The 21,719-nt window shown below is 40.3% G+C and overlaps 1 protein-coding gene across 1 annotated transcript; it reads right to left on the bottom strand.

Annotated features, from left to right (window-relative positions):
• Nucleotides 1-6: 6 nt before the first annotated feature.
• pik3r5 (phosphoinositide-3-kinase, regulatory subunit 5) lies at nt 7-21,574 on the bottom strand. Its single transcript, XM_018665149.2, is given in 19 exon segments — nt 7-1,577; nt 2,037-2,152; nt 2,707-2,789; nt 2,989-3,082; nt 3,528-3,604; nt 4,161-4,254; nt 4,508-4,639; nt 4,850-4,975; nt 5,160-6,055; nt 6,348-6,416; nt 6,540-6,611; nt 6,614-6,710; nt 7,115-7,289; nt 7,787-7,856; nt 8,556-8,694; nt 9,511-9,579; nt 9,710-9,825; nt 13,095-13,210; nt 20,792-21,574. Coding segments are annotated over 18 exon segments (2,676 nt in total). The 5' UTR covers nt 13,195-13,210; nt 20,792-21,574; the 3' UTR covers nt 7-1,426.
• Between the last annotated feature and the right edge of the window lie 145 nt (nt 21,575-21,719).

Here is a 21,719-nt window from a genome sequence, read left to right as displayed (position 1 = left end):
TACCTCTTCAAAGGAAGACATACATTTTATTGATCAGTGAATTTGAAACACCCCCACTGCATAGATGATACACATACAATTATAAAACCAATATGGCATTTGCAATATTTCATCAGAGAAGGTATTTAAAAAGAGGACATGAGAGGGCAGTGGCGCCAGGTATTTATCTGAACATAAAAGTACCGCATTCATTTAATACAATGTTCAAGTGCCTCAATTCCATAAAATAAATGTCTATACAGTGCTACTATTTCACTGTCAGTCAGATGATCAGGATATTATCTCATTGCAGTGAGACTGAAAAAATAAATGTCATAGTTTACGCTATGCAATATGGTATGAAAAAGTTTTTTTTAATAAAGAAAAATGTGCATTTGAATGTATATTTAGCACCATATTATGAAATATATATTTTCCATCTGTGCCCTTGATGAAATGAATGTTTTCATTAAAATATGGACTATACATGAGCTACATTACAGCCACTACAAAGATAGACTTTACTACAAGTGTCACCAACTTCAGATTCATCTGCTATTTCAGCTGAAGTCAATTGGAATGTCAACAGAGCCCCCTGCTGGTCATATTTAGAACTCCAGTTGAAACAATGACATCGGTGTAACTCCTTAGGAGAAATGTTACTAAAAGCCCATGTATAACAGACATAAAAATATGGTGTGACATTTAAGTTATAGTATGTAATATAATATTTTACAAACATAATATTTACATATTGTTTAAACTCATAGTGTCCATTCTCAGATATAGTCACATAATCCAATAGTTGCCAAATAGAGCTATTACATAGTACAGTCTTGTCAGCAGGTATATAAAATTCCCATGGTCCCCTGTGTCCGTGTAGGTTGATCCAGAGAAACTTAAACTCTTGACTCGAAGATGATCTCTAAATATTTTTACATTCCATCTCTCAGTGGGACCCAGGACTTACTACAACATATCTGTCTTGCCAGTTTGGAAACTCACCCTGTTTGACCAAATTACATTCTAATGTTACTGTGGCTCAGGTCACTTCTCTGCCAAAAAGAAAAGAGGAACTGAAACCTGAAGAAGGAAACTTGAACCATTTCCTTAACAATAGTCAATTATTGCTTGGTACAGAAAAAGCTGGACGCATCATCATTTGAACCATTGTATCTGTACTTATTCTTTGTTTCTCCTGTCATTGGGTAGACCTATGTGTTTGTATCAACAGGCCAACCAGGGCTGCAGTTTCCTCATTACCCCCTCTGCTCATGTTCATGTGTTTCCAGCAGTTGTTGTTGTGCAGCCAACACTGCCATTCGAGGTCACCGCTCATGAACTTGACAGCTCCAAGACACCAGGCAGACATGATAAAATCTGCATGCTTCTCTCCTCTGCAGTCAGTATCTGTTACTCGCATATGGATAACAGTCGGTCGGCAGTCTCAGGGAAGAGCCCCACTGAAAGTGACTATGGGCAGGCAGAGGAGGGAGCAGAAGGTGGGGTGGAGAGGCTGGATTTGTGCTGAGGTCCGGGATTTTCTTAGTCTCCAGTCAGTGGAGCCGTCAGGTTTATAGCACACTGATATTTCACACCTTTATGGGACACAGGAGGTACATGGATTAGAGATAAATAACAACATTTGCAAAGGTTGTGGAGTGGATGGTGTAAATATGTTTGGAATTTTATTCTGTTCATGCACTGTATGTTTCTGAGTGGAAACTGGGTTGAGGCTTCACAGGATGCAGGTGAGTTAAGGAATTGCATTGAGAATACAAGAAATAGCAAGCCCCTGATTTTTCTGACATATGAAACCCCTGAAAGGTGTTTGAATTAATAATTGTGTTTGGCTTCATTAACAGAATACAAAAAAATTCTCTTATGAGGATGTAAGGAGACTAGTAGAGTCTGTCACCAGTACTCGACAGAACTAGAAAAAATGTAATAGTGGAAGTTGCAACAATGGTGGCGGTGTACCACTTCTTTCCAGACACAGTGCATGTCTACATCAATTCCTGTGCGTGTGTGTGCGTGTGGTTATCTTAACTCCACACCTTGTGACAGTCTGTAGTATCTTCTTCTCATCCTGGTCGAGACACACAGCAAAGGTTGTGCTTCCAGCACCGCTGACCTGCACCTTGTCCACCTTCACCTCTGTCATATTCAGCTGCTACAAGGGGAAGAAACAAAGAAAAACTAAATGCCCTGTACCTTGTGAATACATATTTCTTAGATAAAAAACTGAAAAAAATGTTTGCTGGTGAAATATTCTATCAAAACTATGGAGAATATCATAATCATATATAATATTGAATATTCATTGCTTTTGCGACTTGTCTGTCATATAGAGCTACATTCTGCTGAAGTGTGCAATCACAAATCCAAGTCTAAATCAGGTCAAGAGATTAAGCTACAACAGTGAGCAAACAACATTATTGCCAAAACACAGCAAGAGCAAAACAGACTTGAGTCTTCCCTTGTGTCTTGTGGCTTTTTGTTCCATGAAGCTGTCCGTGTGAAAAACCTTGTTCTCATTATACATGAGATGAGAGATTAATTTGAGATGAGTTTGAGATGCTATCCAGAATGCATCGAGGTCTCTGTCTATATAGAGACTGTCTGTCTAAACAGAGAATGTGTTTCAGAGTTGTTTGTGAAAGCACTGCCACGGCGTCTTTTCAAACCACAAACCACTGAGACAGACTGATTTCATGTCTAGCTCACCTGGTTATAACCCTTCTTGCTTTTGCCATTCTGTCTCTTCAGAACCTCAGTCATCGTGAGCTGCAGGCACTCCATCTTTGAATCTGACAGAGATTGTTTTAGTTAAATTATGAACACACTCAGTTTAACAACAGTAAAAGCAGAAATACCTAGTGAGGTGTAGGCAATTCATGATTTAAAAAAATATAACTTTTCAGATTCCATAATCAATAACTATAAGGGGCACTACTTTGAGTTTACTGTCTTAACCATGTATTGTAGTAACCAGTTCCAGCAGCATACCTAGTTCCTCAGGATTCTTGCATGCTTTGGTCAAGTTTACTGAAGTACAGACTTTTGTTTCTTTTTTCCACTGGCTTCTCCCACTAATCACCACCTGAGGAGGAGAAGGGAGGATCAGGTCATTGCTGCTTTGGAAAAACACAGGATGTACTGGCAAATGGGAAAAACAGTACTGATGATAACTGCAGCGACTACTCTAGAAGTATTTTTTAAATTGGGAGCAATGTTACAAACTGAAGAAATGGACCTACAGTATTATATACAGACCTATTGTAGGAGTTGTAACAGTTTGTAATACTTCAAACCACAATGATCAGAGAGGCTTTGATATGATAGGGCATACGCATAAGCTATTAGGCAGGCTCTCTGTTTTGTCACTGAATTTTAATGTGTCATTTCCTGTGGAGAAGTGACCACAGCCAAAACTAGTTGAATTACGGTACACAGGGAAACTTGTCTGTAACAGTCTCCAAATATGTAATGAGGTGTCTCTCTGCTGATAGGATGGCATACTTATGAACAGAATCACAGCATCTTACCCTGTTGTACACCACCTCCAACATTAAAGGCACAGCTTCTCTGTCACCGTCAATACCAAACCGTTTACTGGCAGCACCTATTTGCAGAGAGAAAAAGGCACGTACACGCACACGCACACGCACACGCACACACACACGCACACACACACACACACACACACATTAGTAATCCACGTGAGAGTAGCATTAGGCTGCTTCCAGTTCAGAATAGAGCTGCAAAATGTTAAATATCTGCACAAAAATGTGACAGACAGATAGCAGTCAACAATGTTGCAACTTGCAATAACAAAAACTAGATCATTTTTGAGTGATGCATATTGTGAATAATGGAATGAAGTACAGTCAGTTCCACAGTAACTACCACCAGACCTGAGGCATAAGCGGTTTTCCCTGAATTTTTACTTCTCCAAGGAAATGAAAAATCAGAAGTGCAAGTGGTGGTGACGGGTGAAACTAGAAAAGTAGAAGTGGACTGAATCATGATATAGAAATAGCAGATGTTCCTCTACCATAAATTTAGTCCAGTCTCAAGCTCATAATGACTGATGATGCATTTCACTGCAGTTTTGGAATTCTATTTATTGTGGTATCGTTGCTAGGATATATGTGTGTGTGTGTGTGTGTTGCACTCACCCATGGCCTTGATGGCTCGTGTTCCTGCAGTGTGACCCAGCTCGAGGGAGTGGACGAACACTTCAGTCCTCCTCTCTCCACCAGCTAATGTCAACTACAACATTAAAAATTCTCAATCACTTGCCGAGTTTGGAAGAGTTTTTTTCATAAATTACCCAGAGTGCAGTTCTGTCTCTATTCACAAGGGTGCTGAGGTCGGGATACCAGGGGGGGGTTTGTAATGATTTTGTAGCAGAAAACAGCTCAAGAAAGGCATTTATGGCATGGATGCATCTTATGTATTATAACTGTGTGTGTGTGTGTGTGTGTGTGTGTGTGTGTGTTCTTTGTGCACAAGTGTGTCTGACCTCCGCCTGATAGAGCTGGATCAGAGCTGGCCGGGCAGCATTGCGGCAGTAGTACAGGACCAAGTCAGCCAGGATGGGTAGACGCTGCTCATATGAACTATCATAGGACTCTGACTCCGTCTTTGAGGTTTGCTGCAAAACAGTACAACAAAATGTTACACTTAATAGAATTAGACAGCAGGATGATATATGTAGAAATAACCTAAACAAAGAATTAGACATTGTTGAAAGGTCTGAATGATAGCAGTTCAAAGCAGTCATGTCCTCTGCTGGATAAACATGAATGCTAGACTTTTGGAATACGTTTGGTTGAGTGGTATAAAGGTTAGATTCCAGTTGTACCTGGCAGACGACGTTGGCAGGCAAGTTAAGCAGGCTAAGGGTGTTCCTTTCGTACCAAGGGTCCAACATACCGAGGAGGTGGGCAATGTCATTAGTACTGTCCCCTGTGCTCTTGAGGTGAAGACCCTGCTCGAGTGAAAGTGAAAATTAAAACCAAACACTGGAATTATCATATAGGTGCAGGGAATTCTGGCTTTCCTTACTCCAAAAAATTCTAAAAGCCAGCTTTGACAGCTCAAGACATATGATGTTAGAAACAAAACTTATTGTTCAATGTTTGAAGTTAGATTGGGGTAACTAGACTTCTTACATTAGACAGGGCCATTCCTTTTGGGGTTCCAGCTTGACCCACAGGACTGGGGGATCTCAGACTTCCCGGTCCTCCTGCTGAGTCTCTCTTTACAGGCACAAAGTAGAACTGAAGGTTGAAGGCCCTGCTGAGACGCGGACATGCACTCTCCTTCCTCCTCAGGCTGTTGTAGGCCCGGGCCACCTTCCCTGCTACATGATCAGCACCAAATACAACCACCCTCAGTGTAGTATTCTTACTGTCCTCATCACTGCTGAGAATAGGCCTCCTTCTGAAGCAGACATGTCTAAGGGTTTGCGGCAAGAGTAGGGGCTCGTGGCTTCGTAACTTGACTTGCTGTGGAAGGGAGTTGGAGCGCTTCTCTCGCACCACTAAAATGTCTTTTGATTCCGTGTTCCCTAAGCTTTTCGCCCTGTACAGAGACCGAGGGTTCTTGGGTTTGATGAAGAGCCTGTAGAGGTGCTGGCTGAGCCGATTCGAAGCTTTTGCGGACTTTGGTGAACATTTTTCCGCCACAGGAGAGGAGCAGATATAGTCATCGGAATCCTCGAAGAAGTCGCTATCAACTCCAGAAGTGACAGAGAAGAGTGACGGGGCGTATGACTCTGAGGCTACGGACAAGGTGGAGAACATAGAGTCTTTGGAGGCGGTGGACAGGGAGGAAATAGTGGAGAAGGTGGAGGCACGGGGGTTAGCGCTGTAGTCATTGGGGATGAAAGACATGGGAGGCAATTCTACTCCATGTTCGTGCTCCTCTTTGCAATCTTCATCCCCTTCTTCTGTATCCATCACTGTGTCATCCTCCTCCTCCTCCTCATCATCAGTGTCTTCTTCCTCAGCCTGTCCATTAGTGGTGAGATCATCAGGGTCATGCTCCAAAAGGGTGTTCAGAACATCTGCAGGAGATAGACAGATATCAGTCATATTGCAAAAACTATCTTGAAGGTAGGGTGCTTAGTATTCACGTTATTAAGCTCTTTCTATCACAAGTATAACTTGTGAAGGAGCAAATAACAAAAACGAAATTAGGTAAGTTTGGTATTAGAAATATGTCTGTCATTTTAAAACTGGAGAGAGATTTCATGGTGCTGAAAGGAGGACTGTCCTTCAGTATAGACATATTATGAGACAGAAGGCCCCTGTGCACAGATACACAGATGCAATAAAGTATCATACTGAATACTTTACCAAAGTTATCTTTTTCCCAGTGAAACATGTAACACTTGGCTGTAGGCAGTGGCAACGTCTGTAGCATTCCTGAGAGGGAGGACAGGAAAAAGAGCAAAAAACAGCCTATCAGAGGAATATTTCATATATCATATGATATACTGTGAATATGCAATATACAACCTCTGAAGTTTGTAAAATCTGTCCTCTTACCATCAGACTTCCTTCCATTGGATGCAGGGATTCTCAACCTCTCCCGCAGTCCCTCCAGTCCCTGGATCAACATGACTGCGCCCCATTCATAGGGTCACTCATGGCGGCGGCAGTCTCTAAGACATCACTTACCACGGTGAAGATCTCACCCAAGTCATTCACAGTTTTTCCCTGCAAAGAATTATCATAATATGGTTTGGATAAAGCTACATATCTTGTTACAGTTATCTCTTGTTATCCTCTAAATAACTGGATATATTCTTTTAAAAAAATCACTCTTTCTAATTGTTCTAATTCTTTAGAAGTAGATGTCATACTACACATTTCCTTCATATTGCTTACATGGTAGTATAATGTATAATGTAATGCCTTTATACAGTTACCTTAAAATATATACATTAAAATATATATTAAAATATAATTTTAAATAGAGTACATACAAACAGGGTTTAAAAGTAAATATAGTTTTAATTGACAGGTCAGATATAATTTAAAAATCTGTATAGAAATAAAAATTGATTCTGGTCATTTTAAACACAAATTTATATTCAAAAATCACTGCTATGAGCACATACCTGCAGGGCTCTGTGAATACTGTGTAGAGGGTACTTGGTGCCTAGTGTGGACTGGAAGGCGTGTTTGATCAGGGTGATGTAGGTCTCTTTCTGCGAGTGCTGAATGTGACTGAGCTGCTCAGCTACTGAGAGGAAGTCACTTGGCACCTCTCCCGGGTTCATGAGCAGCACAGTCCTGCAGGGGCAGCAGACAGATGGTGTCACTGGTAATGTGTGATCATGTACACAAATACACATGGGAGAAGATGCAAACAGGATGCCACAGCGGTGGCAGTGTTTGATGGGTGGAGAAGGGGTGAGGGGACTTTCCAGGTTATGAACCTATAGTAAGTGCTAACCACCTAAGTGGTTTAATTCAGTTTTTTAGTTAACTTTAGAACACTGACTGTTGAACTGTTTTCTTTTTTTTCTTTTTGGTGTCAGATCAGATAAACTACAGATGTGTGTGGAAAAAAACTGTGAATTTTAACTAGAAAGCAGAGGGCACAAGAGGGCAGCCATAACACACACACGCTACGTTACAGCTGCTTTTCATTCTACTACAAAGGCAAAATTTTGTATACACACAGTAAACTCTATTGTTCTATAGCCTGTAGAAGTGCAGAAAACTTGATCACATATACACACAACCACTGTCAAGTTCTAGTGAGCAGAAATATTCTGTGGACTTACATTGTCTTGGAATTCTGACTGGAGGTGTTAAGACCTTGCTCTTCTCTCACCAGCCTCTGAAAGGAAATCCCTGTGAAGAAAAACAGAAAAAAGAATTTTATTTGATCTGTCGATGGTGATGGTTTTTAACCAAAATAACTTGACAGGAACACAGCGTTATTTATAGTGTTCCACGGTTACTGACTACCAGAATATCCATAATGGCTTCATGAAACATTGTTAAACATTGGAATTCAGAAATACAGTTCATTTAAGTTCTTAAAGAATTTAATCAATACATATAAAACAAAAATTCACACCCTTGTCTAAGGGATCATAATGAATCACCATTATGTGTTTTAAAAAAGCCTAAAAACACATCACGGTGAGTGGAACACTGATTCATTCAAATGTGTTCATTCACAGTCTGCTGTTGTGTTTTTGGCACTTCCTTTGACCCTTCCTGTAAATTTCATGTGTAGGTGTTCACATGTGGCTTCTGCTTTTTTGTTTTGTAAATGCTGAAGTTACATCCGCTTTCAAACAATATCACATTAGTATGAAGAAGTGCCCAGTTCATCCTGAAGCCTTATCATCTTCCGCTCACCACTGCTGTCAGTGCTGTTGTTTCCAGTATAAGCTGAGTCCTTTAGCTCAAGTTGTCATCCTAAATGCATTTCTTTGACTTGCCACTAGGGGGAGTGTGATTGCCAGGGTTGTAATTGCAAAAAAACCACTTAAGTGAAAAGAAAAATGGGAGACCCTTTGGATGAATTATATACTTATATACCTGGGGCCTTGATCTCCAGGTGTAGTGTGGAGAGGAGGTTTTTACACACACTGCAGTAAGGCTCAGGCCAGGTGAGGAAGCAGCGAAACACCTCAATAGCTTCCTCCAGCAGCTCTGTGTCTGGAGGACAGTATGGAGTCTGGAAATAAAAGACATGCCAAGAATTTTAGTGTGGCTCTGTTAGGGAGCAGCAAGACCTGTTTGAGGCTTCATGGGTCGCTGTTTTGCAGTAGTGTGGATTAGTCACTCCAATTATGAGATAGAAGTTGCTTCAGAGCAACTGATGATATTATGACTAAAAACTTGTTACATACCTTATGAGGTAAGTAACACAGTTTAGTGTAATAACGTAATGTTATTTCATTATCCAGTGTTTTATTACAGGCTTCATGACAAACAACCAAAGGTACATTTGTCATGTGATTACAAAACCTCAATGCAGTAACATCATAAGTTGCTACACTTCTCAAACCAAACTCTGGGGATTTCAGATCTATAAAAAAAAAGGCTCTCAGACATTCCACTGATGTTGTGTTTCACTCAAAAAAAAAGTGTAAAAATATCTACCAAGAATCTTATATTAAATCTATTGAAAACAACGGCTAATCTTTGTTGGCACAGACAGCCCTTTGTTTACCAGCTAGCTCTCTGACCAGCAATACATTCAATCAATCAGATGTTTCCTCGTGACTGTGCTGAGTGTACTGTTACAGAGACCACTTGACTTTAGGGAAATTTTGTCAAGCCAGCAAATGCTGTGTTTTATAGTGTTTTTGCAACTGTGCTGGAGGCTTTTGTCATTTGTCAGTAATACCTCAAATAAACGTCACAGTGATTTGAATAGAGGAACTGATTGACCTTTTTCGACGGAGAGTACTCTTACGCGCTGTGAATGGTTCTGAGAGGTAACGAAAGGTTAACTGTTTGATAACATCTGGATGAGCACGATTTGTACCTGAAGCAGCGTGGAGGAGAACATGATAGCGAGGGGAGCCACCAGCTCATACTGACACTGCTCCTGAACCTGATCTCACATATCAGCGCACATATTAACAGAGACAGACAGACAGGCAGACAGAGAGCAGAGGTTAGGATTACCATACAGTGGACAATATGCTCTTATTGACCATGAACTTTTTTCTTTGTTCTCTCACCTCTTTGGTCTTAATTATGATCTGCTGTAAAAGGATGAGGAAATTCTCCGGGTCTCTCTTCACCAGCTCCTCCAGGCTCCAGCGGTTCATTGACTGACCCGCTGAGCACATTAGCACTGAAACACAGAACATGTAATTCATGTCAATACATGCCACAGTGCACAGACAGCCACACATAAAAGGAGACATTTGTGAAGGAAAAAAAATATTACCTTAACCCCTTTGACATGAATTTACCTCTAAAATCTTTTAAAGTAAGTTTAATTTTGTTGGATTTGAGCCATGCTGTGTCACACAGTACATTTTTGTAATGTCAGTTCAGGTGCTGAGTTGAATAGACAAAGGAAATTACTTACCAATAGTAATTACCAATGTCCACATGCAAAGGATATTAAATACTTCACATATGTTGTCAGGGTTACAGCAGACTCGTCCCATGACAAAGTCCATTGCTGAGTATATTCAGTAAACAGTGACACAGGCAGCAGCACCAGAGACATAGATCTTAGACTAAAAGCCAAATTAATTTGGCTCTTCCTTTTAAATAAAGACTTCATCAAGGACGTACCATGAAACTTATGTTGTGACAACAAAAATAATATATAATAATAAAGACAAGAAAAACAAGCATAGAAATTGCTCGACTTCCAAAAACAGAGTGCTTTATTCAACTGCCTTGAATTATCACACTGAAAAAGAAAATTACACTAAAAGTTACGCAAACGTTTTGTTATTTATTGCAACCGGAAACCTCAATTGATATGAGGCATTTCATTTCAATTGTGAAATCCACCTAATCATAGCCTAGAAGAATGAAAGTGAATGTGAGACCATGTGTTAATGAAGTGGACAATTTTTTTGGTTTGTAACAGCTCGCGAAAGACGCTTTAAAGCAGATGATGCTCAGTGGTGCTGGTGCACTTCAAGGGTGTGTTTTATCACCTTTTGTTCAGTGTTTCAGATAGGATGTTTGTACATGTAAAAAACTGGCAGGATGGATTTCCTGTTGCAAGAAAACAGAGTTAAGGTCTTGTTTGGTACAAATCTCTAAATAAAACAAAATTAAGAGTTAAAATGAAATTTGGAAAAAAAAAAACATAAATAAATGGGGGGTGTGGGGGGGGGTAGAGTATTGTTTTGCAGGTTATAGAAAGCATGTATTAAAAATGTCTTTCTTTTTTCCTGTCAAAAAGCCCACCTGAAACTTTTTTGTTGAATGTAATTGCTTTGGGATGTCATGTGTCGTTTCACACAGCTCTGACTGCATGGTTTCTATTACAGTGTGAAATGGAAACATGAGATAAAACAATGGGAGAAAGCTGTGCATACAGTATCTAAAACCACACCAATCTGAAGTCTGTCACACTCACAAAAACAACTGAAAGTGATTGCTGACTCCTCATGCGCATTTTAACTTTCCACTGATCCCTCGGCCTCAACGACTCTGAGTGAATCTCTGAGGAGCGCAGGAAGTAACACATCAGCCGGATGTTCAAGTGACACAGAAATGTTTTCCAAGAAACTTTGACAGTTGCTGAATTTTCAATTTGTTCACACCCATATGTGTTATCTAACAATCTCTAAAAAGCAACGTGCTGTGTCTATTTAAAGGTCAGAGGTGTATTTGAGTATTTGGAGAATGCTATAGGTTAATTTTGATAACATGAAGATAAACGTTTCAAATGATCCTATAGAGACGTAAATGTGATTATCTCAGCTCTGAAGTACAAGTTCACATGAATGTAATCACACTCAAAGGCAGCGCACACATCCCTGGATATCTTCTAAACAGACACTGGAGCCATGAAAAAGCAGTAATGAGGAGAACAGGTCGTGAAAAACAAATTCCAGCTTCAGCTAGCAAGTTTCAAATGTCAAAACCACCACATCCAAGTCTATCAGCCAGAGCAGGTATGCGTCACTCTATCTGGCACTGGTTGATGTGTGGGAGGCTGATGTTGATTTAATCTTCCGCCCTGTTTTTACACCGTGCGCCGCAGTAACTCCTGGCTCTGGCTGATGATGCTTCACTCACACACTGCGGTCTGTGGCACCACTTCCTCCCAGCTGTCTATTCACACAACTTCCTTCAGCACCCAATAACACATTTCCCCGATGATCTTACAGCAACAGTGTCACCAACAAGCTCAGACGCGTATTAACTCATGTACCCTGTGTGCTGAATGTCTGTCACACAACGTCCTTGCATTGAGAAAGTGAGAACAAACAACCACTCTCTGTTCGAGTTAGCACTGTAAACAGCACGGATAACATCCAAATGTGTTTACTGGTGCAGAAATTTCAGAGAAAATGTATTGTGTTTACCTTCTTAGAAACAGAGGGCTTGACCCACACCAAAGCAACAAGCCCCTATACGAGGCTGCTCAATCATTCTACATGCCTCTAAATTATCATGTCAGCTAAAAATCACGAATAAAAGTACACACTTGGTTTTACATTACCTGGGCTGACACACGCGTGCACAGAGGGAGCCAGGATTCAACTGCCAATCTTACAAAACCCTTTACACAGCAGGCATACTTGCTAACAAAGCAAAAATATGCATGGGGGATCTAATAACATTAACAATGGCTCACCTCCATTGAGTGTCCTCATAGGTTATTCCAATGAGACAGCACGCACGATACCAGGACCTCACCTTTTTGGAATGCAGCCATCATTAATGCTATTAAATATGCCTGTGTTCTCCCTGCTATGGCATGATAAAATATCTGCTGAAAAAAGGTCTGTTGATCTAACCTGCCCCACTACCAGAGCGACAGCTACAGACCAAACTACAAACTACAAACTGTACCGTATATTCCACTTCCAGCAAAGGAGAATCAGTATTCAGTTCTCTTCTTTCTGTCTAACTGATAGTAATAAAAAAAATAATGGTGGAAAGTTAAGTCAGAACAATGGATGAAAGGATGAATATTGCAGGACCTTGTTGAACATATTGAACACTAATTATCACTCACTCTGTATATTTTTAATGCAGATCCAGATGAAGATGCAGTTTAAAAACCGCTATCCTTAGTAAAATAAATGTAGACGATGGTGCATAGTAACCAAGTTAGGGACTCTGAGTGAAGGAGTGTATGCTCTGACAAAAATTCTCTGACCACATGTGCTTAAAAAACACAGTCAAAATGTATTCAAATCAGGCTAGAAACACTCCTGTTTGTGTTCGCATTTCGAATATGTAAGACTTTCACTGATAGGTTGCATCACAATTGCCATAGAAATTCAGTCATCATCATTTTAGCAGAAACTTCATTGGTATTTACATGAGTCAGTGTCACACGCCCGCACTAAACTGTTTTCGGGGACAACACAGTCTCAGCCGTGGTTCTCATCACTGTTGTGGCCCTCGAAGTCTTACCGTTCCAGTGGTGTGCCGCCGTGGGGCTCTGCCTCAGCCCATCCAGACATCTGTCCAGAGCGTGCTGGATCCTGTCCTCTGTACACGAGGTGTGCTGCATCTTCACCGCTCAGGTTCTGCAGAAGCACAGAAACACCTGGCATTAAGTATCAAAACATGAGACTTCATGAGAAACTCCATTCCCATTCATGTATTCTGTGGAATGTTATCTTCAAATTTTCTTCATGCGAACACATAATGTTTACATGGGCACATACACACATACTCCTCTCTTTTCATGGACAGTATGAGTTATCACATCTGTTTTGCATGGGGGACGATCAGCCGGTAAGTATGAAAATTAGCCTATGAAGATACACAAACCATAAAGGGACATTTCTGAGAGGAAGGAAAAACAGACACAGTGTCGCTTGTGTTGCTGTTTTGTTGCCATAGTTCCTGAAATATCACACGCAGTGTAACACATATGATTGATGTCTGTTCTTTCTTTAAAAAATAGTTCTTTGTAATGTGTTGTTGTTGATGACCCTGATGAAGACTACATGAGTTTGTCTGACAATAAAGTTGTTTTATTCTACAAGTGTTGCTGGATTTTTTATCTCTTTGGACGCCTCTGCCTCAAATCACTCAGTTCTATCTAAAGTCTTGAAAAATGTTGAAAAGTCTGTGATTTATCTAAAATATTAAATCCAACTACAACAAACTACGTCTACCTCTGGCTCAGTGTCATTTATGTCTTTCCAGACATTGCCAAAAACCGCAAAAGCTGGAAGAAGGACTGGCACTTTAACAAATTCCAGAAATGCCTGTCCACTACACACAGTAGCTTTAAAGTGATGACATGTAGCTCAGATGAAGAGTGAGTAATTAGTGTAAAGACAATGGACAACCATAGAAGTACACCAAAAAGCAGTAAATACATTGTATATGGTTTGTACTCAATTCATGACATTTAAATATTACTCAACAAACTGATAGCAACATTTAAGCAAACCAAAACATGTCCTCAGTACTCACAATATGACTTTTACGGTAGGTTGAAAGAGAAAAACAGCCTTCAGTGATTTCATATTAAGAGTCAGTTCCACACTTAGCAGAGATGTGAAACAAAGCTGCAGATTGGAGAGACGGTGAAAAATAGTCAAATATATAATTCCAGTATTACCACAGCATTGTAAGTACATCATATCGTTACCACTGAGGACATGAGGATGTGTTGAACTTCACTTTTTCAAACTTTCAGTTTATCAGTGCATTTGGCTGTTTTTCATGCAGCAACTGAGGACAAACCAGGTGTGGCAAGTTGTTTCAGTTCTGTTATGAATACATCTCATCAGAGGCTTTATGCATAACAAGATAGCAGGGACATCCCACCAGCAACTTAAAAGAGTGGTGTGACAGATTTAATAAATCCTGGCCTGCCTTCAGGGTAGATAAACAACATTCATGGTGACAGGTGTTTATTGACACAGATTGAAATGTAAACCAACCAAAAACCAAAAGCCAGTAAGAAGTGCCACCTAAAACAACCATTGTGTTTCAGTAAAAACAAAAGCATATGGTCAAATTGGTACAACACCACTTCTTCACTCATTCCACTAACATTGCAACAACTATGAATTCCCCTAATTGCGCAGATGTTTTGTGGGGAGACTGTTTGTACCCCTGATAAGACCAGTCACAAAATGACATCTTTTAAAAAAAAACATGTTGTTTGTTGTCTGTCTTCTACTAACATTTATTGTTATAGTAACTTGATGAGATTGAGTCCAGCCACACAACATTAACATTAATCAGCAGGTGCAAGGAAACTGGAGAAAAATAAGAAGAAAACATTAATATCTAGCTACAGTATCTTGTTTTACCACACTGTTTGGAGTAATGAGTTGAACTTGGATGATCTGGCTCACTGACTCACTGAATACTACATAAATAAATAAAACCCCATGTAATTTGTCTACAAATACAAATAAAAATTATAAATAGACATTTCATATTTCTGGATTTGTGTGTGAGATGGTGTGGAAAATTTAATTGATTTGCGTTTAAGACAAATACCCGAGTTCACTGGAATTTTAATGAACATTCATTAAAATGTGGTCAGGAAGGAAAGTTTCAAGGTTGCTGATAATGCATAATGTTTCCTCTCAAGATATTTTTAGAGCTTCTTTTCTTTCCTCATATTAGAGTTTTCCATGGAAATGCAGTGCAAATGCAATGTCCAAATTTGAGAAGCAGAACAAATACTTCCCTAAAGAAAAGGGGTCAAAGCTTTTAAAAGATATTAGATCTTGAGGAGATGGGTAGTTGTGGTCCACATGCTCAAAAACATTTGACCATATTAATGTGAGCTAAATGCACAGAATTTACGATTTTTTTTTTTTGTTTGTTTTACAAACATTTTTGATGTGAGCAGCATTGGAAAACAACTATAACTTAATTTAAACAGCAGTGGTGCATTTTAGTTATATCATTGATTGTCCCTTTAAATACACAAAATAAATTAATGTTGCTCTGCCTAAAAAAAGAGTTTTATATTTATCAGTGAAATCTGCAACAAGATTAGTTACAGAGTGAAGTCAGAGCAGAGACAGAAATGAGCAATGACATCAAAAATTGTTTTTGTCTGATTACATACTCTCAAAATTCCCCTTGAGAGCGTGGCAAATTCCCCATTACATATGAAAGCCAGATATAAATGATGGCTGCCAAATGAATAGTGTTAATGAATGACTCATTTGCTGTCACACAACCACCCACCTCAACCTAATAACCCTACAGTACAAAATATCCAGCACATAAACCCCTGAAAAACCACAATGTGTTGTTTTTACACCTCTCTCTTCTAACAAATTAAATAAACAAGATATAACCAGGCTAGTTTCTCTTTAAAAGCAATATTAATCATCTTGTGAAAAACGTCACACTATTCTTTCAAAGGTTTACAAATTAAATACAAGTGAACATAACAGGGAGACATAAGCTGCACAAGCACTAAGTAAATGCATGCTACATGTGTTACATTCACAATTAACACACATGCTTTAACAGATATACAGCGCCAACACACACATGCACTGTGCATACATCCGACCCACCGCCCTCATCATTAACACCGCTGGAGAAGTGGGGCAGGAAGCTCCAGGTTCAGGAGGCCAGAGGAATGAAGCTGAATTATCCCCCTCACCTCCCACCACTTCACTCTTTTTCCAACAGTTACCTTTCAATGAACAATACCACCAGCTCCATAAGTAAACAACAATCTATGTAAGCCTTTTTCTCAGCGGTCCCTCCTCCCCAGAGATGTATTGTGTCTAAAGAGGTGTCCCGAGTGGCACTGAGGCGGTGTATGGAGGGGTACGGAGGCGAGCATGTCGGACACTCGGGCTAAGGGCTCCGGTCATTGTCAAGGTCTGACAGAGCTGGATGAAAGCCCGGTGAGAGTGGAAGGAACTAATAAGTCAAAGCCGTGATGACTCCTGCATCCAGGATGGGGTTCAATGGAGACATGTAAAAGTAATAAAAGAGGTGAGGACCTTATATGAGGTGGCAAGATGTAGTGAAAGTTCATTACTACCAACAGTAATAGTTCAGTTAATGACAAAAGGTTATTTTTTCAGTACTCATGTTGGTGTAATCCCCTTTACAGTAGCAGCTTTCTATTTTATTTACTTGAAGCAAGAATGATAGTGATTTTACTCTCCAAGAAAGGCTATACATGCAACAAAGATGCCATACACTGATAAATGCCTTTAGGAATGTAACAATAATTTAAATCCAGCTATTGTTCATTTTCCTTTTAAGAAAATAGTGATAAAACATCACACCTAATAAAATTAACATAAAGAGAACTCCCTCGGCACTATGGGTAGTTTTACAGTATACTTTGACTTCTGACTTTAACAGAAAATATTTCAATCCCAACTCCAGCGTCATCATAGTTGTTTACGTTGCTAGTTGCTAGTCATGTTGCAAATGCATGAGTCTGTGGTGTTTCATAAGAGGATGTAAGCAGCACATCCCTAAGAGTCAACAAGGTCACTTCCACTTTTTCATGGGTTGCAACTTGCAACAGTCTGACAATAACAAGCGACATTTGCGTGGCGTGGAACTATTTGAAACAATCTCCAAAAATTAGGAGAATACTGCAATGGTGCAACATTTTGACCTTTAATGTATTAGTCAGGGAAACACCCATGTGAGTAAACAGCAGACAGACAAAGTGACAGACCTGGCTACAATTAGCCAAGCTAATGTTAAGGTTAATGTTCAATAATAAAGGGCCGTTGTCAGCGAACAGCTACCAAAGAGAGGAACCACTGATCTTGACAACAACATGAAAACACTTATATTATCACAGTGACCACACTGTCCTTAACAGCATCCCAAACAATCCAATCCACTTCTATTTCCCTTCTGTCCTTCTGTAACTTTTCCAGTGTCTTTCTCATCTACCCCACATTGACCAGTGGCTGCCAAGATCAAGCTGAAACAACCAGGGTTACTGTTTTGAACACAGACTTTATTGGTCACCGCAGGTGTTCAAACATATTTAGGTAGCTTATAGATAGTCTTCTTGTTTTCATGGGTTTTTCACTGCTGCTTCAGGTCATCATACCAATACTCGTTTTAGCCCTGAAGTAGAAACCTTTGAAATGGGTTACCGATATCAAAAATAGCTGCCGTCTTCTGATGTCTTTTTTTTTTGTCACAATGTCAATAGTTTTTTTAATTTTTTTATTGCTACCTCATGTCACTTTGTGTCCGCGCCACATCAAAATGTGAGAGACAGACCTCCCTGTCACTCTCAGGCTCCTCGTCAAGCGGTACAAGTGTCAACATTTCCCAGACAAAAGAAAGCAGCTCCAGCGCTGCTTCACCTCCACCTGTGTCTCTCTTTCTCATGCTGTCCTCTTTCTTCGTCTCCTTGCATCCTCACGGGCCACTTCCCATCTCCCCCACTGATCCCATTACCAACTGCTTCCTAACAGGAAGATAACTTCCCTGCTCAGCTGAGGAAGCAGGTGCCTCCCTATTGTTGTGGTGTGATCAGACTCTCAGATACACTCCCACAGACCAAGGAGGAGAACTTTGTGTGTGTGTGTGTGTGTGTATGTGTGTGTCTGTGTTGTGTGCGTGGGTGTGTGTGTGTGTGCGTGTACAATATGCAAGCATGTCATTTTCACAGACCCCCCCCCCCCCAATTGATAGAGTCTGATATTCACATCCAGTCTTCCTCTGCTGGCCCATAGACATGTTATTCCTCCCCTTCTCTATACTGACCTACTGGATGTGAACTGGCCCCTTATGGCTTTAGGAAACAACAGTGGTCCAACTCCAAAGCTCTGCTGTAACTAAGTGCTTCCTTTAAGTTCAAACAACTGCTACCGGTGAGAACACACCAGTCTGATGGAGGAGATCTCTCATGCTGGGTCGAAACTATGTGTGTGCCATTAAAATCACTGAGGATGCTTTGTTGTTGTCTGTGGAAAACAGTGAAGATAATTTCACAGATTTAAAGGTTAAGCTTTAAAGTTGACCTTGGAAACGGCTTTGACAAATTGACAAAACAATGTTACCTCAGGGTCCATTTACTTGCAGTCATAATCACGTGATTGCCCGCTTGACACAGAATTGTAGACATTCAAAAATCCCATTTTTTTCTGAGCACTTTAAGGGCTTTTTGTTTTGTCTCTTGGAGAGTCTCTTCATGCAAAACATATTCAAGTAGAACTACAGTGTGTGCGACTGCATAGAAGAGACCCAAACAGGAAGTATCAGCTTTAAAAATACACTGAGATGCAACAATTTGCTCTACATCAACCTACAGCAGCAAAACACAGAGGTTGTTCTGTCACTTGAAATTCACTCTGTATAGCTCTTGGTCTTCACTTCCTCAATAACCACTGATAAAACTACCATGAATGCAAATATCAGATACTGTAATATCAGGTTATGGCACTTCATTCCATACAATAACAGGCGGCCAGCACTGACTCTGCTACATGAGCCGGACAGAGTGAGTCCTTGTCTGCTTAAATTCACACTCAACATTAGGTTTTATCACTCAACAAGGCAAGGGATGAGGACACAGATATCTACGAGTTCTAGTGGAAAACCATATCCTGTTGCATTTCTTTAGGTGTGATATGGGGAAAAACATTTAGTGAGCTTAAGAGGTTACATCACAGTGTTGTTGGTTTTTTTTTCTTCTTCTTTTTTGGTAACAACAGGTGTGTTTTGCATGTGCACACACACGGGGCTGCAGACCTCAAAGTATGTGTTGTAAAGGTGAAAATGAAGATTTTACTGATACCACAGCCGTAAAAAAGAGACAAACAGGAAGCAGCATTGTGAATAACACACAGTGCTGCCCTGGGATACCTCAATCACCTCTGCTAGATGTGAAAAACAAATAGACAACACATTGCGACAGCCTTTAAACTTCATATTGAATATCTGTGGTAAAACAACAGAGGATGTCAGCATCTCCTATCCAGTCATTAATCTGTTTTTTTTTTCCTCTTTGAACATGAAGCCAGGCACACACACACATCACCCCCCCACCACCACCACCACCACCACCACCCTACCCCACCCCCTGCTGCTCCGACAGTTTTTATTTCTCAACAGGGGGAGATGATTGTACTCAAACTTATTGTGTAATTGAACAATTTCTGAGAAGAACAGATGATCCCTTCCTGTGGTCGCACTGTGGAAGAGTCTGTTTTCATCTGACAGGAAGGATGCAACCCATGAAGTAACAAGGAGTTCATTACATTTAATGCTTATCTATTTCTTATGGAGAAATATTAGCGTGACTGGAATTTATTAAGTCACACTACATTTGTAGACAACCACTGAGACAGAAAAGTTGTCTGTAAAACATGGGGCGGCTGTGGGGATAAATCACAGCTAAGTGGAATCAAATTTAGCGTGCTACTTATCCCGACATAAATCCCAACAAAGTCAGTTCATTTCCTACACACCGTATAGTACCTGCTGGTTTATCTTGGAAGGGGATTTATGAACACAGCTGTAAAGATTTGAGACATGAGACTAAGATTTGCATCAGACTTGACTGCTGTGACTTAACTTGAGACCTGACTCCCTATACACCTGCTTAGTAGAATCCCGGAAAAACCTTTCAAAAATAAAAGGCAGTGACACGTGCAGCCACACAGCTTGAATATGCAAATATTTGGCTGATGTACTGAAAAGCACATGGTCTATCTTGTGTTTCTTTTCTTGCATTAGACTTTGAATTTACTCATCAACACTTGTGACTTGACTTATCTCAATGTGAGTGTTGATTTGGATTCAGAGAAGACAGGACATCACTGTATGACTCTTTTTCTCATTTCAGATGCAGCAACTTTTTCTGAACACTGTGCCGTTAATCCACATGTGGCTGACAAGTGGTTAGTTAATGTAGTAAAAAGGATGTTGAGTACAGGCGTTGGCTCAGTAGTGTTTCTATGGGGTGGAGCCCTCAAAGACCACTGACAGATTCTGGCATGTCAAGCTGAACCTCAAGGACAGTTAACAGGATTCTTTCCTTTTCAGCACAGTGTTTATATCTATCCCAATAAATGATGAACTTCATACAGACTGAATGGTATTTGCCATTGCATGAAGTTGATTTATAACTGCAAACATATAATTGTGTTGAATTGTTCAAATCAGTTAGACCTCACCTGCTCAGTAAAAAACAAACCACATCCACCGAAAATCAGTCCAGGAACGTGAACCCTCATAACCTCATGATGTAGCTGAAGGTGCTGACACAAACGCTTCAGATCAACACATCACACTGCCTTAAATCATCGTTCCCATTTCCACCAGACACATGCATTTCAAGCAAGAAAACATCCAGGCGCCTAACACGTGCCTTCTCCGTCTCTACTTCCTCAGTGTTTATTAAAAGCATGAATCATATAGAGAATCTGTAAAAGCAGAAGTTCCCAAAATGGTATCACAGCAGGGGTCTGTGAGCTCACACAAGGGGGAAAGGGGGGTGGGGGTGGGGGGTGCTGTCAACAAGACAACCCTGCTTTTCCCATCACTGTGATGCTGAAACTGGCTATCAGCTCCTCTGACAGAAAACAAGACTCCTGAAGCTTTCGCATCGCAGAGAAGTAAAGTCTGATATTATACAACACATTTGCATGAGTCAGTGCAAGATGACACAAAAAGTTGACTCTGACAGAACCAGCTTTTAAGACCAAAGTCCCTAACATATACATATGCCACCATATTAAATAGATAGATAAAGCTGGATAACACTGTCACAAATAATCATGTTATGAGACAGTTAATGTACATGCAAATTTAGATGCAAACAAGTTAAGGCTTCCATATTAAGTCAACTGTCAGTCATGGAGTCTGTCTGAACATTACCAGAGAAGACGAACTCTTGTCCTAAGCCAGTGAGGCTGACAGCGAGTGACTGCTGTCCTCATCCCAGCTCACAGAGCAAGCAGTAGATGCCCTTCAAATCGTCTTACCTGCACTTTACCGTCCAACATCCATACCCTCTCTGCGCGTGTCTTAAAAATCCAAAGTGTCCAAGGCAAAGCGTCTCCAGTTCAGCGCTTCTGCCATTCATTCGCCACACGCATCACG

The sequence above is a fragment of the Lates calcarifer genome, linkage group LG5, assembly GCF_001640805.2.
Source record: "Lates calcarifer isolate ASB-BC8 linkage group LG5, TLL_Latcal_v3, whole genome shotgun sequence".
Lineage (NCBI taxonomy): Eukaryota > Metazoa > Chordata > Actinopteri > Centropomidae > Lates > Lates calcarifer.
This window is presented reverse-complemented; position numbering and strand designations above follow the sequence as displayed.